The sequence below is a fragment of the Phasianus colchicus genome, chromosome 37, assembly GCF_987193195.1.
Source record: "Phasianus colchicus chromosome 37, bPhaCol1.hap1.1, whole genome shotgun sequence".
NCBI lineage: Eukaryota > Metazoa > Chordata > Aves > Galliformes > Phasianidae > Phasianus > Phasianus colchicus.
The window spans coordinates 1,838,736-1,852,005 of record NC_143472.1 but is presented as its reverse complement, the minus strand read 5'-3'; the positions used below and the strand labels follow the sequence as shown (position 1 = coordinate 1,852,005).

Genomic DNA, 13,270 nt, shown 5'->3' with positions numbered 1-13,270 from the left:
CGGCCGCTTGAAGCGAGAGGCTCCCGCGCGCATGCGCAGCGAGCAAGGTGGTGCCCCCGCAGCGCGCTTTGCGGCTTCGGCGCGCTTTACGGCTCCGGCGTGCTTTACGTTTTCGGGGCGCTTTACGTCTTCGGGGGGGCTTTACGACCGCCGCGCTTTCCGGCTTGGAATCACTTTCCGGCAGCGCCGCTCCGCCCCGCCCTCTCTTTCCACTGCGCTCCTCAAGATGGCGGTGTCCGGGGTGAGTGCGGCGCGCCTCCCGCAATCTGCTGCCATCCTCCGCTCCGAGCCGACCGGAGGGAACGGGACCGGCGGGGGGCGGAGCGCGGGGCTCTCCCGATGGGGTCGGGGGCGATCGGGGCGGCGGAGGGGCGCGGGGAGAGCGGCGATGGCGGACGGAGGGAGGGGGGGCGGGGGGTAGGGTAGGCCGCGGCCCGGAGGGGGGGATGGGCGCTGCGGTGCCGTGCGGGTCGGAGTGACCACGTGACCCAGAGCGCTGTCCCCAATGTCCCTTACCGGTGACCCCTCGCCCCATAGCCGCGCCCCATAGCGCCGTCCCTGTGGGTCTGAGGTTCCCCACACCCCATAGCGCTGTCCCCATGTCCCATATTGGTGACCCCACACCCCATAGTCCTGTCCCCGTGTCCCATAGCAGTGACCCCATAGCGCTGTCCCCGCACCCCATTGATGTCCCCACGCCCCATAGCAGCGTCCCCATGTCCCATAGCAGTGACCCCACACCCCATTGATGTCCCCACATCCCGTAGCGATGATCTCACACCCCATATTGGTGACCCCACACCCCATAGCGCCGTCCCCACACCCCATTGATGTCCCCACGCCCCATAGCAGTGATCCCACACCCCATAGCCCTGTCCCCATCACCTCTCGATGCCCCCCACCCCATAGCAATGCCCCCACCCCATAGCAACGGCCCCTACCCCATAGCAATGCCCCCACCCCATAGCAACGGCCCCTACCCCATAGCAATGCCCCCCACCCCATAGCAATGCCCCCCACCCCATAGCAATGCCCCCCACTCCATAGCAATGCCCCCCACCCCATAGCAATGCCCCCCACTCCATAGCAATGCCCCCCACCCCATAGCAATGCCCCCCACTCCATAGCAATGCCCCCCACCCCATAGCAATGCCCCCACCCCATAGCAATGCCCCCACCCCATAGCAACGGCCCCTACCCCATAGCAATGCCCCCACCCCATAGCAATGCTCCCATCCCATAGCAATGCTCCCACCCCACAGCCCTGTCCCCATCACCTCTCGATGCCCCTCACCCCATAGCAGTGCCCCCACCCCATGGCAGTGCCCGCCACCCCATAGCAATGTCCCCCACCCCATAGCAATGCCCCCCACCCCATAGCAATGCCCCCCACTCCATAGCAATGCCCCCCACCCCATAGCAATGCCCCCACCCCATAGCAATGCCCCCACCCCATAGCAACGGCCCCTACCCCATAGCAATGCCCCCACCCCATAGCAATGCTCCCATCCCATAGCAATGCTCCCACCCCACAGCCCTGTCCCCATCACCTCTCGATGCCCCTCACCCCATAGCAGTGCCCCCACCCCATGGCAGTGCCCGCCACCCCATAGCAATGTCCCCCACCCCATAGCAATGTCCCCCACCCCATAGCAATGCCCCCCACTCCATAGCAATGCCCCCCACCCCATAGCAATGCTCCCACTCTGTAGCCCTGTCCCCATCACCTCTCGATGCCCTGCACCCCATAGCAATGCCCCCACCCCATAGCAATGCCCCCACCCCATAGCAATGCCCCCACCCCATAGCAATGCCCCCCACTCCATAGCAATGCTCCCACCCCATAGCAATGCCCCCACCCCATAGCAATGCCCCCACCCCATAGCAATGCCCCCACCCCATAGCAATGCCCCCCACTCCATAGCAATGCTCCCACCCCACAGCCCTGTCCCCATCACCTCTCGATGCCCCCCGCCCCATAGCAATGCCCCCCACCCCATAGCAACGCCCCCCACCCCATAGCTACGCCCCCCACCCCATAGCAATGCCCCCACCCCATAGCAATGCTCCCACCCCATAGCAATGCCCCCCACCCCATAACAATGCTCCCACCCTGTAGCCCTGTCCCCATCACCTCTCGATGCCCTGCACCCCATAGCAATGTCCCCCACCCCATAGCATTGCCCCCCACCCCATAGCAATGTCCCCCACCCCATAGCAATGCCCCCCACCCCATAACAATGCTCCCACCCTGTAGCCCTGTCCCCATCACCTCTCGATGCCCTGCACCCCATAGCAATGTCCCCCACCCCATAGCATTGCCCCCCACCCCATAGCAATGTCCCCCACCCCATAGCAATGCCCCCCACCCCATAGCAATGCCCCCACCCCATAGCAACGGCCCCTACCCCATAGCAATGCCCCCCACCCCATAGCAATGCCCCCCACCCCATAGCAATGCCCCCCACCCCATAGCAATGCCCCCCACCCCATAGCAATGCCCCCCACTCCATAGCAATGTTCCCACCCCATAGCATTGCCCCCCACCCCATAGCAATGCTCCCACCTTGTCGCCCTGTCCCCATCACCTCTCAATGCCCCCCACCCCATAGCAATGCCCCCCACCCCGTAGCAATGTTCCCACCCCATAGCAATGCCCCCCACTCCATAGCAATGCCCCCCACCCCATAGCAATGCTCCCACCCCATAGCAATGCCCCCCACCCCATAACAATGCTCCCACCCTGTAGCCCTGTCCCCATCACCTCTCGATGCCCTGCACCCCATAGCAATGTCCCCCACCCCATAGCATTGCCCCCCACCCCATAGCATTGCCCCCCACCCCATAGCATTGCCCCCCACCCCATAGCAATGCCCCCCACCCCATAGCAATGCCCCCACCCCATAGCAATGCCCCCCACCCCATAGCAATGCTCCCACCTTGTCGCCCTGTCCCCATCACCTCTCAATGCCCCCCACTCCATAGCAATGCCCCCACCCCATAGCAATGCTCCCACCCCATAGCAATGCCCCCCACCCCATAACAATGCTCCCACCCTGTAGCCCTGTCCCCATCACCTCTCAATGCCCCCCACCCCATAGCATTGCCCCCCACCCCGTAGCAATGTTCCCACCCCATAGCAATGCCCCCCACTCCATAGCAATGCCCCCACTCCATAGCAATGCCCCCACCCCATAGCAATGCCCCCCACCCCATAGCAATGCCCCCCACCCCATAGCAATGCCCCCCCCATCCCCGTCCCCATCGCTCCTGACGCCCCATCGCCGCGCGCAGACGCTGTTCACGTACCCCGAGAACTGGCGCTCGTTCAAGGCGCAGATCGCGGCTCAGTACAGCGGGGCGCAGCTCCGCGTCCTCAGCTCGCCGCCCCACTTCCGCTTCGGACACAGCAACCGCAGCGCCGACTTCCTGCGCAAGTTCCCCGTCGGGAAGGTGGGCCGGCCCCACATCGCCCCACATCGCCCCACATCTCTGCCATACGGCCCCACAAACCCCACATCACTCCATATTGCCCCATATTGCCCCATATCACCCCGTATGGCCCCATAAACCCAGTATCGCCCCATATGTTTGCCATATGGCCCCACAAACCCCATATTGCCCCATATCGCTCAATATGGCCCCATAAACCCCATATCGCCCAGTATGGCCCTATAAAAACCCCATATCGCCCAGTATGGCCCTATAAAAACCCCATATCGCCCCATATATGTGGTATATGGCCTCACAAACCCTATATCGCTCCATATCGCCCCATATTGCCCAATATGGCCCCACAAACCCCATATTGCCCAGTATATCTTTTATATGGCCCCACAAACCTCGTATCACCACATATATCTGCTATACGGTCCCACAAACCCCAAATCACTCCATATCGCCCCATATGTCCCGTATACGGTGTCATAAATCCCATATCACCCTATATCACATCGTATCGCACCATCTGGCCCCATAAACCCCATATCACGCTGTTTATCTCCCATACAGCCCCAGAAATCCCATATCACCCCATATCGCCCAATATGGCCCTATAAACCCCATATCGACTTACATCAGGCTATATTGTTCCTTATCTCTTTATATGGTCCTATAAACCCCATATCGCCCCATGTATTTGCCATACAGCCCCATAAACTCTATATGTCCTGTACATGGCCCCATAATCCTATATCGCCCCATACTGCCCCATATCGCCCAGTGTGGCCCCATAAGTCCTGTATTGTTTTATGTCACATTATTTTGCTCTACATGGCCCCATAAACCGCATATCGCCCCATATATCTTCCATACGGCCCCATAAGCCCCATTTCGCCCCGTATCCCCCCATATCGCCTCATATCCCCCCATATCACCCCATATCGCCCCGTATCCCCCCATATCGCCTCATATCCCCCCATATCACCCCATATCCCCCCATATCGCCCCGTATCCCCCCATATCGCCTCATATCCCCCCATATCGCCTCATATCCCCCCATATCACCCCATATCCCCCCATATCGCCCTATATCGCCTCATATCCCCCCATATCACCCCATATCCCCCCATTTCGCCCCATATCCCCCCAAATCCCCCCGTATCGCTTCCTATCCCCCATAACTTCCCATACGACCCCATACGGCTCAGTGTTCCCCCCCCCCCCATCCGCCATGTTCCCCCCTGCCCCCCACATCCCCCCCATCCCCCCCAAATTCCCCGTGCCCCCCCACCCCCCTCACCCTGCCCTGTCCCCCCCAAATCCCCCCCAAATCCCCCTGACCCCCCCGTGTCCCCCCCCAAATTCTCCCATCCCCCCCCTGTCCCCCCACCCCCCCAAACCCCCCATGTCTCCCCTGCCCCCCCATTCCCCTGACCCCCAATTGTCCCCCCACCCCCCCACCCCCCCCAAATCCCCCTGCCCCCCCCTCCCCAACCCCCCCCTGACCCTATGACCCCCCCATCTCCCCCATTATCCCCCTGACCCCCCCATGTCCCCCCCGTCACCCCCGTCCCCGTGCCCCCCACCCCCCAACCCTGCCCTGTCCCCCCCCCAAACCCCCCATGCCCCCCCCATCGCCCTGACCCCCAATTGCCCCCCTGACCCCCCCCATGCCCCCCCATCCCCATGCCCCCCACCCCCCAACTCTGCCCTGTCCCCCCCCCAAACCCCCCATGCCCCCCCCATCGCCCTGACCCCCAATTGCCCCCCTGACCCCCAACACCCCCCCAACCCTGCCCTGTCCCCCCCCCAAATCCCCCAAGTCTCCCATGCGCCCCCCATTCCCGTCCCCAATTGCCCCCCTGACCCCCCCATTCCCCCCCCCACATCCCTGTGCCCCCCACCCCCCGACCCCCAATTGCCCCCCTGACCCCCCATGTCCCCCCCCAACCCTGCCCTGTCCCCCCCCAAATCCCCCATGCCCCCAAATCCCCCTGTCCCCAATTGCCTCCCTGACCCCCCCCATGCCCCCCCATCCCCATGCCCCCCACCCCCCAACTCTGCCCTGTCCCCCCCCCAAACCCCCCATGCCCCCCCCATTCCCCTGACCCCCAATTGCCCCCCTGACCCCCAACGCCCCCCAACCCTGCCCTGTCCCCCCCCAAATCCCCCAAGTCCCCCATGCCCCCCCCATTCCCGTCCCCAATTGCCCCCTTGACCCCCCCATTCCCCCCCCCCACATCCCTGTGCCCCCCACCCCCTGACCCCCAATTGCCCCCCTGACCCCCATGTCCCCCCCCAACCCCCAAATCCCCGTCCCCAATTGCCCCCCTGAACCCCCGTTTCCCCCCCCATCCCCAATTGCCCCCCACCCCCCTAACCCTGCCCTGTCCCCCCCCCAAATCCCCCATGCCCCCCCCATTCCCCTGTCCCCAATTGCCCCCCATGTCCCCCCCATTCCCCCCCCATCCCTGTGCCCCCCACCCCCTAACCCTGCCCTGTCCCCCCCCCAAACCCCCCATGCCCCCCCCATCCCCCTGACCCCCAATTGCCCCCCTGACCCCCATGTCCCCCCCATCCCCCCAAATCCCCCTGTCCCCAATTGCCCCCCTGACCCCCCCACGTCCCCCCATCCCCCCCACATCCCCCTTTCCCCCCCACGCCCCCCCCACGCCCCCCCAATTCCCCATACAACCCCCCCACCCCCCTCACAGCCCCCAACCCTTCCCCCCCACCCCCCCATTGTCCCCCTGACCCCCCCACGTCCCCTCACCCCCCACCTAATTCCCCCCCCACCCCCCTCACACCCCCCCAACCCTCCCCTGCCCCCCCCGTGCCCCCCCTTGCCCCCCCCCAACCCATTTCCCCCCCCCAGGTTCCGGCCTTTGAGGGCGACGACGGTTTCTGTGTGTTTGAGAGCAACGCCATCGCCTACTATGGTGAGTGCTGGGTCAAACCCCCCCATTTTGGGGACGCCCCCCCCATTCTGGGGTCGACCCCCCCATTTTAGGATCGCCCCCCCCCCTTTTGGGCTTAAATCCCCCCTTTTTCGGGTTAAATCCCCCCCCTTTTGCATCCAAATTGCTCCATTTTGGGGTTAAATCCCCACCTTTTTGGGTCCAACCCCCCCCCTTTTGAGTTTAAATCTCCCCCATTTTGGGTCCAACCCCCCCATTTTGGGTCAAACCCCCCCATTTTGGGTCCAACCCCCCCCATTTTGGGTCCAACCCACCCCAATTTTGGGTCCAACCCATTCCTTTTGAGTTCAAATCTCCCCCATTTTGGGTCCAACCCCCCCATTTTGGGTCCAACCCCCCCCCTTTTGGGTTAAATCCCCCCATTTTGGAGCCAACCCCCCCCTTTCTGGGTCCAACGCCCCCATTTTGGGGCCAAACCCCCCAATTTTGGGTCCAACCCCCCCCCTTTTGAGTTTAAATCTCCCCCCTTTTGGGTCCAACCCCTCATTTTGGGTTAAATTCCCCCCATTTTGGAGCCACCCCCCCCATTTTGGTTTAAATCCCCCCATTTTGGGTTGAGATCCCCCAATTTTGGGTCCAACCCCCCCATTTTAGGTTAAATCCCCCCCAATTTTGGGGCCAAACCCCCCAATTTTGGGTTAAAATACCCCAATTTTGGTCCAACACCCCCATTTTGGTTTAAATCCCCCCCATTTGGGGGCCAACCCCCCCAATTTTGGGCCCAACCCCTCCCCCCCCCCCCCTTTGACTTTAATTCCCCCCCCATTTTGGAGCCAAATCCCCCCCCATTTTGGGTTGAGATCCCCCAGTTTTGGGTCCAACCGCCCCATTTTGGGTTAAATCCCCCCCATTCTGGGGCCAAATCCCCCCTTTGGGGTCCAATCTCCCCCTTTTGGGACCAACCCCCCCATTTTGAGTTCAAACCCCCCCCTTTTGTGTTCACCCCCCCACTTTTCAGGTTAAATCCCCCCCATTTTGGGGTCCAAGCCCCCCCTTTTGGGGTTAAATCTCTCCCTTTTGGGTTCGAACCTCCCCATTTTTGGGTCCAAACCCCCCCTTTTTGGGTCCAAATCCCCCCCTTTTGGATCCAAACCTCCCCCTTTTGGGTCCAACCCTCCCCCCCCCCCCTTTTTGGGTCCAGTCCCCCCCCCCCCCTTTGGGTCCCACCCCCCATTTTGGGTCCAAACCCCCCCCATTTTGGGGCAGATTTGGGGCATTTCCCTCCCTATTGGTAACGGTGCATTTCCCCCCCCTCACACTGGATACTGGGGGCTGTGGGGCAATTAATTGCCTAATTAATGCAATTGTGGGACCATTTTCCATCCTAATGAGGTGTGTTTGGGGGTTGTGAGGTGATTATTTGACTAATTAAAACAATTTGGGGGCCTTTTCCCACACTAACGAGGTGTGTTTGGGGGCTGTGGGGTGATTAATTGCCCAATTAATGCAATTTTGGGGCCTTTTCCTATTTTAATGAGGTGTGTTTGGGGGTCCTGGGGCAATTAATTGCCTAATTAACGCTATTTTGGGGTAGTTTTCCATCCTAACGAGGTGTGTTTGGGGGTCGTGGGTTAATTAATTGCCCAAATAATGCAATTTTGGGGCCTTTTCCTATTTTAATGAGGTGTGTTTGGGGACTATGGGGTGATTAATTGTCCAATTAGTACAATTTTGGGGCCTTTTCCTATTTTAATGAGGTGTGTTTGGGGGTCGTGGGGCAATTAATTGCCTAATTAACGCTATTTTGGGGCAGTTTTCCATCCTAACGAGGTGTGTTTGGGGGTCGTGGGTTAATTAATCGCCTAATTAATGCAATTTTGGGTTCCTTTTCCATCCTAACGAGGTGTGTTTGGGGGTCGTGGGGCAATTAATTGCCCAATTAATGCAATTTTGGGGCAGTTTTCCATCCTAATGCGGGATGTTTGGGGGCAGTGGGGTGATTAATTGCCCAATTAATGCAATTTTGGGGCTTTTACCTATTTTAATGAGGTGTGTTTGGGGGTCGTGGGGCAATTAATTGCCTAATTAATACTATTTTGGGGCAGTTTTCCATCCTAACGAGGTGTGTTTGGGGGTCGTGGGTTAATTAATTGCCCAATTAATGCAATTTTGGGGCCTTTTCCTATTTTAATGAGGTGTGTTTGGGGACTATGGGGTGATTAATTGTGCAATTAGTACAATTTTGGGGCCTTTTCCTATTTTAATGAGGTGTGTTTGGGGGTCGTGGGGCAATTAATTGCCTAATTAACGCTATTTTGGGGCAGTTTTCCATCCTAACGAGGTGTGTTTGGGGGTCGTGGGTTAATTAATTGCCTAATTAATGCAATTTTGGGGCAGTTTTCCATCCTAATGCGGGATGTTTGGGGGCAGTGAGGTGATTAATTGCCCAATTAATGCAATTTTGGGGCCTTTTCCATCCTAACGAGGTGTGTTTGGGGGTTGCAGGGCAATTAATTGCCTAATTAATACTATTTTGGGGCAGTTTTCCATCCTAATGCGGGATGTTTGGGGGCAGTGAGGTGATTAATTGCCCAATTAATGCAATTTTAGGGCCCCTTTCCATCCTAACGAGGTGTGTTTGGATGCTGTGGGGCAATTAATTGCCTAATTAATGCAATTTTGTGGCAGTTTTCCATCCTAATGCGGGATGTTTGGGGGTTGAGGGGTGATTAATTGCCCAATTAATGCAATTTTGGGGCAGTTTTCCATCCTAATGCTGTGTGTTTGGGGGTCGTGGGTTAATTAATTGCCTAATTAATGCAATTTTGTCGCAGTTTTCCATCCTAATGCGGGATGTTTGGGGGTTGTGGGGTGATTAACTGCCCAATTAATGCAATTTTGGAGCAGTTTTCCATCCTAACGAGGTGTGTTTGGGGGTTGTGGGGCAAATAATTGCCCAATTAATGCATTTTTGAGGCAGTTTTCCATCCTAACGAGGTGTGTTTGGGGTCTATGGGTTGATTAACTGCCTAATTAATGCAATTTTGGTGTAGTTTTCCATCCTAACGAGGTGTGTTTGGGGCCTATGGGGTGATTAACTGTCTAATTAATGCAATTTTGGTGTAGTTTTCCATCCTAATGAGGTGTGTTTGGGGTCTATGGGGTGATTAACTGTCTAATTAATGCAATTTTGGTGTAGTTTTCCATCCTAACGAGGTGTGTTTGGGGTCTATGGGTTGATTAACTGCCTAATTAATGCAATTTTGGTGTAGTTTTCCATCCTAACGAGGTGTGTTTGGGGCCTATGGGGTGATTAACTGTCTAATTAATGCAATTTTGGTGTAGTTTTCCATCCTAATGAGGTGTGTTTGGGGTCTATGGGGTGATTAACTGTCTAATTAATGCAATTTTGGTGTAGTTTTCCATCCTAACGAGGTGTGTTTGGGGTCTATGGGTTGATTAACTGCCTAATTAATGCAATTTTGGTGTAGTTTTCCATCCTAATGAGGTGTGTTTGGGGTCTATGGGGTGATTAACTGTCTAATTAATGCAATTTTGGTGTAGTTTTCCATCCTAACGAGGTGTGTTTGGGGTCTATGGGGTGATTAACTGTCTAATTAATGCAATTTTGGTGTAGTTTTCCATCCTAACGAGGTGTGTTTGGGGTCTATGGGGTGATTAACTGCCTAATTAATGCAATTTTGGTGTAGTTTTCCATCCTAATGCTGTGTGTTCGGGGGTCGTGGGTTAATTAATTGCCTAATTAATGCAATTTTGTCGCAGTTTTCCATCCTAATGCGGGATGTTTGGGGGTTGTGGGGTGATTAACTGCCCAATTAATGCAATTTTGGAGCAGTTTTCCATCCTAACGAGGTGTGTTTGGGGGTTGTGGGGCAAATAATTGCCCAATTAATGCATTTTTGAGGCAGTTTTCCATCCTAACGAGGTGTGTTTGGGGTCTATGGGTTGATTAACTGCCTAATTAATGCAATTTTGGTGTAGTTTTCCATCCTAACGAGGTGTGTTTGGGGCCTATGGGGTGATTAACTGTCTAATTAATGCAATTTTGGTGTAGTTTTCCATCCTAACGAGGTGTGTTTGGGGACTATGGGGTGATTAACTGCCTAATTAATGCAATTTTGGTGTAGTTTTCCATCCTAACGAGGTGTGTTAGGGGACTATGGGGTGATTAACTGCCTAATTAATGCAATTTTGGGGCAGTTTTCCATCCTAACGAGGTGTGTTAGGGGTGTATGGGGTGATTAACTGCCTAATTAATGCAATTTTGGTGTAGTTTTCCATCCTAATGCGGGATGTTTGGGGGTTGTGGGGTGATTAATTGCCCAATTAATGCAATTTTGGGGCCCTTTTCCACACTAATGAGGTGCGTTTGGGGGTTGTGGGGCAAATAATTGCCCAATTAATGCATTTTTGGTGTAGTTTTCCATCCTAACGAGCTGTGTTAGGGGACTATGGGGTGATTAATTGCCTAATTAATGCAATTTTGGTGTAGTTTTCCATCCTAATGAGGTGTGTTTGGGGTCTATGGGGTGATTAACTGCCTAATTAATGCAATTTTGGGGCAGTTTTCCATCCTAACGAGGTGTGTTAGGGGACTATGGGGTGATTAACTGCCTAATTAATGCAATTTTGGTGTAGTTTTCCATCCTAACGAGCTGTGTTAGGGGACTATGGGGTGATTAATTGCCTAATTAATGCAATTTTGGTGTAGTTTTCCATCCTAACGAGGTGTGTTTGGGGCCTATGGGGTGATTAACTGTCTAATTAATGCAATTTTGGTGTAGTTTTCCATCCTAACGAGGTGTGTTTGGGGACTATGGGGTGATTAACTGCCTAATTAATGCAATTTTGGGGCAGTTTTCCATCCTAACGAGGTGTGTTAGGGGTGTATGGGGTGATTAACTGCCTAATTAATGCAATTTTGGTGTAGTTTTCCATCCTAATGCGGGATGTTTGGGGGTTGTGGGGTGATTAATTGCCTAATTAATGCAATTTTGGTGTAGTTTTCCATCCTAATGCGGGATGTTTGGGGGTTGTGGGGTGATTAATTGCCCAATTAATGCAATTTTGGGGCCCTTTTCCACACTAATGAGGTGCGTTTGGGGGTTGTGGGGCAAATAATTGCCCAATTAATGCATTTTTGGTGTAGTTTTCCATCCTAACGAGCTGTGTTAGGGGACTATGGGGTGATTAATTGCCTAATTAATGCAATTTTGGTGTAGTTTTCCATCCTAATGAGGTGTGTTTGGGGTCTATGGGGTGATTAACTGCCTAATTAATGCAATTTTGGGGCAGTTTTCCATCCTAACGAGGTGTGTTAGGGGACTATGGGGTGATTAACTGCCTAATTAATGCAATTTGGGGGCAGTTTTCCATCCTAACGAGCTGTGTTAGGGGACTATGGGTTGATTAACTGCCTAATTAATGCAATTTTGGTGTAGTTTTCCATCCTAATGAGGTGTGTTTGGGGTCTATGGGGTGATTAACTGTCTAATTAATGCAATTTTGGTGTAGTTTTCCATCCTAACGAGGTGTGTTTGGGGACTATGGGGTGATTAACTGCCTAATTAATGCAATTTTGGGCAGTTTTCCATCCTAACGAGGTGTGTTTGGGGTCTATGGGTTGATTAACTGCCTAATTAATGCAATTTTGGGGCAGTTTTCCATCCTTACGAGGTGTGTTTGGGGACTATGGGGTGATTAACTGCCTAATTAATGCAATTTTGGGCAGTTTTCCATCCTAACGAGGTGTGTTTGGGGCCTATGGGGTGATTAACTGTCTAATTAATGCAATTTTGGGGCAGTTTTCCATCCTAACGAGGTGTGTTTGGATGCTGTGGGGCAATTAACTGCCTAACTAATGCAATTTTGGTGTAGTTTTCCATCCTAATGCGGGATGTTTGGGGGTTGTGGGGTGATTAACTGCCCAATTAATGCAATTTTGGGGCAGTTTTCCATCCTAATGCTGTGCGTTCGGGGGTCGTGGGTTAATGACTCTCCTAATTAATGCAATTTGGGGTGCTTTTGGCGCAGTGAGCAACGAGGAGCTGCGTGGGGCCACGCGGGAGCGGGCGGCGCAGGTCCTGCAGTGGGTCAACTTTGCTGACAGCGACATCGTGCCCCCCGCCAGCACCTGGGTCTTCCCCACCCTGGGCATCATGCACTACAACAAGCAGGTGAGCGACCAAACGGCCCCAAAACGACCCAAAATGGCACCAAATGGCACCAAAATGGCCCAAAATGGCACCAAAACGGCACCAAAATGGCCCAAAACGGCACCAAAATGGCCCAAAATGGCACCAAAATGGCCCCAAATGGCACCAAAATGGCCCCAGAATGGGAGGTGGGATTTCAGAAATGGGGTTTTGAGGATTCTGAGCACTACAACAAGCAGGTGAGCGACCACAATGGCCCCAAAATGGCCCAAAATGGCCCCCAAATGGCCCCAAATAGCACCAAAATGGCCCAAAATGGCCCCAAAATGGCACCAAATGGCACCAAATGGCTCCAAAATGGCCCCAGATGGCACCAAAATGGGAGGTGGGATTTCAGAAATGGGGTTTAGAGGATTCTGAGCACTACAACAAGCAGGTGAGCGACCACAACGGCCCCAAAACGGCCCCAAATGGCACCAAAATGGCCCAAAATGGCACCAAAATGGCCCAAAATGGCACCAAAATGGCACCAAACGGCACCAAAATTGCCCAAAATGGCACCAAATGGCTCCAAAACGGCCCAAAATGGCACCAAAATGGGAGGTGGGATTTGAGAAATGGGGTTTTGAGGAATCTGAGCACTACAACAAGCAGGTGAGCGACCACAACGGCCCCAAAACGACCCAAAATGGCCCCAAATGGCACCAAAATGGCCCCAAATGGCACCAAAATGGC

General features: G+C 54.9%; 2 protein-coding genes across 2 annotated transcripts in view; both read left to right on the top strand.

Annotated features, from left to right (window-relative positions):
• The first annotated feature begins 116 nt into the window (after nucleotides 1–116).
• Nucleotides 117–13,270, top strand: part of EEF1G (eukaryotic translation elongation factor 1 gamma) — a 35,425-nt gene continuing 22,271 nt past the window's right edge. Inside the window, exons 1-4 of the mRNA XM_090129689.1 lie at nucleotides 117–241; nucleotides 3,295–3,453; nucleotides 6,317–6,380; nucleotides 12,414–12,556. Coding sequence (XP_089985815.1) covers nucleotides 227–241; nucleotides 3,295–3,453; nucleotides 6,317–6,380; nucleotides 12,414–12,556 — 381 coding nt within the window. The 5' untranslated portion in view covers nucleotides 117–226. The remainder of the gene's footprint in view (nucleotides 242–3,294; nucleotides 3,454–6,316; nucleotides 6,381–12,413; nucleotides 12,557–13,270) is intronic.
• On the top strand, nucleotides 3,459–4,675 carry LOC149913467 (uncharacterized; the record flags this gene model as incomplete). Its single annotated transcript, XM_090129574.1, has 2 exons — nucleotides 3,459–4,049; nucleotides 4,236–4,675. Coding segments are annotated over 2 exons (978 nt in total), but the record flags the coding sequence as incomplete, so codon positions are not given.